Genomic DNA, 5,505 nt, shown 5'->3' on the forward strand with positions numbered 1-5,505 from the left:
AATAAAGACACCTCTGACAAAACAAATACCCACCAAGATAACGACTTATAGCATGAAAAACAGAACATGGAATATTTGCACCCTTTCAGAAATTCCACAAATAGACCAAGTAATAGAGTAGCAAAACAATCGTCTGCACCATCAATACATGGAAAGTAGTACTTTGGGAGTTACCATCGATATAGGCGGAGCGTTAATTTTATATTAGTGTAATCATCTCACACCACAAACAAAAAAGCTGTGCTTCAGGCAGCATATTTGAAAATTTGGATAATTAAAAGCTAAACAATGAGTTTACAAAATCTCAAATATATGGATCTTTCATATGGTTTACAAGTGATTTTAGAGGAAGGTAAAGACTGGACAAATATTTGGTGGATCGTACAAACAATGGTAAGTAAGATTTTTATTTGCGCGTAAATCCACTGAAGCCTCCATGTTTGCAAGTTGAATATAGTTTATGGTGCAGAAGCTTGGTCGATGTCAACATCAGATGAAACGACGCTAGGAGTTTTCGAAAGGAAAATTTTGCGGAAGATTTATGGTCCTCAGAACATTGGCAACGGCGAATACCGCAGACGATGGGACGATGAGCTGTACGAGTTATACGACGATATTGACATAGTTCAGCGAATAAAAATACAGCGGCTACGCTGGCTAGGTCATGTGTTGAACTGCGAAGGAAAGAGAGGAGTGGCGTGCTCTCATCGATTCGGCTATAACCGGATAAACGGTTCAACGCCAATTACATACATACAATAAGAGGAACTCTCCTAAATTTGGGGCAGAGAAGGATCATTGATGTCGGAGTGAAAGCACGTGGATAGCCCGTTGTCTATTTGCGTTTGAGCGCTGTTCACACAGCCTTCGCGTGAACTCGTCAAACGCTGGATAATAATCAGCACCTGCTGCCGTTGTGAGGTCTTTCTGGCGTGCGTTGGACCGAAAACGAAGCTTTCAGTTGCTGTCTCTTAGGAATGTTCTTCTCGCCGCAATCATTGGTGCGATTACTGGACATTGTCCAAAAAGTACTCATGTCAGACTCAAGTTGCTAATGTTCTTTGGAGGAAAGCGAAGAGGAATCATCTAAGAACTTCCTCATTCGATGCCCAGTATTCGATATCCTAAGGATAAAACACCTCGGTAGGCTTACCTTACCGGCAAACCTAGCGAATTGAAGGAAATTGACATTAGCCGTCTAAAGATCTATGTAAAAGATTACATGCGTTTTGGTGAATCTTGAGGATCTTTTAATCCGTTAGGAGTGCCACAAAGGGCAGTTGAAGTTGTATAAATAAGATTTTCTGCAGTCGTGGAGATCTATTAGTTTACTTAACCTTATCTTATCGACAGAATGTAGCGCATGCGAGTAGGCTGAAGATACGCTAGAACATTATGTTTTCGAATGCCCATCTTTCAGTCGATTAAAAAGAGTTACCTCCTTACTGAGATATCAAAATAAAATTAGTGGTGGAAACATGACTATAGACCCTCCTCTAGCTCCAATATTCCGATCATATAAAAAATCAATGGAAATTACATCAGTTGAGGGATAATAAGTTAAAGAAAGATATGGACATCAATACATTTTGGAGTTAGTACCATTAAAAATGGTATGAATAAATTTTATTTCATTGATTTATCCAATTTTGAGTTTAATCTAATCACACTACGCAACAATTCAGCCACAGCGGAATGAAAATTTCGAGAAATTTGCACTTAAAAAAAAGTAAGAAAGAAATTAAATATAATTTAAACTTTATATAAACACATGAAATTTTTACGGGTTTGTTTTTTGTTCAAACATAAAGTGTTTGATATATACATACACTATATATGTATGTACATACAATGTGCCTAAATTTTTTTTCTATGAACATATGTATATTTCCAAATGTGAAGTTATATAAACGCCATGTTTGATGAAAAAGAGATAGTTTGAATGGAGATTTGGTAGGCATTTTGGTACAAAAAGATTTTTTCGAGTGGCAACACTGGTCAGAAATGCTCATGACAAAGTTGAAAATTATTTGAACGGCCGGTACATCAGTACATCTGAAGCAGTGTAGAGGTTATTAGAGTTCCCTATACCATTGTACACTTAAAGATCGGCCAACGAGTATACTTCTGAGCAGAAAACATGCAAAATAATCCACTAAAAACGACACTCACATCGTTTTTTGACCTGTGCAAAAGTGACGGATTGGCTAAAACACTACTCTATCACGAAGACCCTCATTACTATACATGGGCTAACAATAAATTTTCCAGAAGGAAACGTGGTCAACACGCAGTTGGGGGGTGCATAAAAAATTCGTCATTGGGAAGAATGTACAGCATTCATCCTTCACAGCTAGAATGTTTTTATCTCAGGATACTAATTCACCATGTACGTGGCCCAACATCGTTTCATCGTTGTTAAAGAGACTTGCACTTACCCAGCGGGATAATGGTTCACCGCTTACATTTTTCTTTGAAGTATACTTCGAAGAAAATTCGATGTAGAATTCTTCGATACCTGGTAATGCATAAAAGTAAGCTATGCGGAACTTCGCTTACATTTTTCTTGAAGAATACTTCGAAGAAAATTCTATGTAGAATTCTTCGATACCAGGTAATGCATAAAAGTAAGCTATACGGCTAAATTCTACTGTGTTCATATTTACAAATCAAGTAAGTACATGAAAAACGACAAATACAAATTGATGGAATAAAATTTATAAGTAAATTTTTTCATTATTTCGTCAAATCATCGAGCAAAAAGTTGGTCGTGATCAGGTGAGCTACTATTTTAATTAAAAATTTTGTTTAATTTTTTGTGTTTAAACTTAGAATAAAAAATAAAAGAATGTTCTCAAAAAGACATATGAGAAGACTTATTAAAAATGAAGAAAGTGAATTTTACGGAATGGCTGAAAATGATTCTGAAGAGGATGCGGTGAATTGTAGTGAATTTTACGAAATGACTGAAGATGATTCTGAAGAGGATGCGGTGAATTGTAGCTTTGACAATATTGATGCTGAAGTCGAATTTTTTGAAAAAGAAGAAAGTTCACAAAAAACGAACTGTGACAAATTAATTGAAAAATTGAAAATGTGGACTGCGCGTCATAAAGTCACAAGGAACTGCTTCGATGATTTGTTAAAAATATTGCAGTCGGATAATATTTCTGTACCAACATCTTCGAAAGGAATTTTACGGCAAGCGACCTGCAGATTGAGAACTGTTGCGCCAGGAAATTATTTGCACATAGGCCTAGAAAAGCAACTAAGGAGTATCGCGATAACGTTGAGTGACGTTGATAAATTTGAAATCGATATCGGTATTGACGGCTTACCTTTGTACAAAAGCTCAAATGTAAGCTTGTGGCCTATATTGGCAAAATTGCATCCAAAAAGAAATACGAAGGTGATGTTGATTGGTGTTTTTGAAGGCAAACAGAAACCGGCAGACGTGAATAACTATTTACACGATTTTGCTTATGAACTAAAAACCTTAACGCAATACGGAATGGAAGTCAATGGCAGAAGAATCAAAGTGAAAGTGCGATGCTTTATTTGCGATGCCCCAGCAAGAGCATTTATCTGCCAAACAGTAGGTCACAACTCTTTTCAAGGATGCAGCAAGTGCACACAAGTGGGTAAAAAAATAAACCATACAATAACTTACAGTACATTGACGGAAAATCTTCGAACTGACGATGACTTTGCTGCAAGAAATAGCGTGGGCCATCATAAAAAAATGGAAAAATCGTGTCTCGAAGAAATAGGTGTGGGAATGGTCTCCGCTTTTCCTGTTGAACCAATGCACCTTTTAGATCTTGGAGTTGTAAGAAAAGTGCTAAAATGTCTAATTAATGGTCCGAATGTAGGATATCAGTTGACAAAGCAGCAGAAAAATATGCTGTCGAAAACTTTGATTTCGTACATACCTTACATACCCAATGAATTTGCTCGAAAACCACGAAGCTTAGATGAAATTGCAAGATGGAAAGCAATAGAGTTCCGACAGTTTGTACTTTACACGGGAATGGTTGCTTTGAAAGACATTGTATCTGACAGTATTTATTATCATTTTTCTTTGTTGCACTGTGCATATGCATTGCTTTCGTCACAAAAAACCTATGAAAACAATTTAGAAGAAATAAAGCAAATGCTTAATTACTTCTTGCACCTTTTCCCAACCTTTTATGGAGAAGAAAAAGTAAGTTACAATGTACATTCAGTGCTGCATTTGGTGGACTACGTTAAATCGTGCGGTTTTCTGAATTCATTCTCAGCATATGCATTCGAAAATTTTTTGCAAACCCTAAAGCGGTTCGTTAAAAGACCCCGAGAAACATTACAACAAATAAATAACAGATACCAATACGAAAACGTGTTTACAAAAGACAGATATGTGGGTCCAAAAGTCAATAGATGTGGGAAGGTTATTCGATTTTATGGAAATGACTTTAATATCAGCGATAAATTACCGGATAATTTTTGCTACGTTAAACCGGGAGTGGCAATACAAATTATAAGATTATCGAAGAAAGATGATGATCTTTATATGCATGGAAAAGTTTTGAAAAACTGCTGCAATCTATTTACGGAACCATTGAAATCGATGATAGATTTGGGCGTTTTCATAGCTGACATTGACACCGAAGAAGCGGAGCAAATCTATGATGTCCAACTTATTTTATACAAATTAATGTGTCTGCCTTACAATAATCAATTTGTATTTCTACCGATTATTCACAGCAAGGACCTATAAGATGAGTTACCACGGGCTGAAGTCTTTTAGCGTGAAATCGGTTGCGGAAAATTACAAAAACGAAAGTAAGTTCTTTTAATACGAAAAGTAGATATTTTACAACGTTATATGTTTAATTTATGTTTTCAGATTCTTGTCCATGCAAAATCGCCAGTCTGGAAAAAAAAAATGATGAAATGCAACAACATATAGAGAAATTGACGAAACAAGTTGACACCACAAATGAGCTGTTGCGAAAATTAACAACCGTGCAGTCAGCAAATAATGCCCTCATAAATGCAATGAGTTGCAGGCTCAAATCTACTAATAAATTTCCATTAAAAACTGATGAAGCATTAAAAGAACTTGACAAAGAATTGGAAGGTAACAAGGAAAAATATGTGAGTTTTTTTTAAAATACTACACTTCAGTGTCACATTTTAATTCAAAAATCAACATTTTTTTATTGCAGATGCCTATAATACAAGACCTGCTAGGTCACAATGCAATTGAAAAATCACTGCATAAAATTATAGCAGTTGAATTGTTGCTGGAATACAATTACTTTGGTGTGAAGGGTAAAAAATCTTTGAAGGAATTTACGCACTTTAATGCGTTACTATTTGGTAAGTTTTTCTTATTTTTAACATTGAAGGACATAGCTTCAAATTTATAAACATACTCTTTCAACTTTTTTTGTAGAATGTGTGAAAGTTGAAGGTTTCACCGAGTCGGAGTATATACACCAAATTCAAAAAAGTATCAAA

General features: G+C 35.6%; 1 protein-coding gene across 1 annotated transcript; it reads left to right on the forward strand.

The window, feature by feature from the left end:
• The first annotated feature begins 2,490 nt into the window (after nucleotides 1-2,490).
• Nucleotides 2,491-5,044, forward strand: LOC128922950 (uncharacterized). The gene is made up of 2 exons (XM_054235378.1): nucleotides 2,491-4,824; nucleotides 4,889-5,044. The coding sequence occupies exon 1, from the start codon at nucleotides 2,849-2,851 to the stop codon at nucleotides 4,757-4,759; it is 1,911 nt and encodes a 636-aa protein (XP_054091353.1). The 5' UTR covers nucleotides 2,491-2,848; the 3' UTR covers nucleotides 4,760-4,824; nucleotides 4,889-5,044.
• The last annotated feature ends 461 nt before the right edge of the window (nucleotides 5,045-5,505 follow it).

The sequence above is a fragment of the Zeugodacus cucurbitae genome, chromosome X (assembly GCF_028554725.1).
Source record: "Zeugodacus cucurbitae isolate PBARC_wt_2022May chromosome X, idZeuCucr1.2, whole genome shotgun sequence".
In the NCBI taxonomy this organism is placed as follows: Eukaryota; Metazoa; Arthropoda; class Insecta; order Diptera; family Tephritidae; genus Zeugodacus; species Zeugodacus cucurbitae.

Excerpts from the sequence above, each read along its gene's own strand:
- LOC128922950 (XM_054235378.1), top strand. The coding sequence starts at position 2,849 with ATGTTCTCAAAAAGACATATGAGAAGACTTATTAAAAATGAAGAAAGT.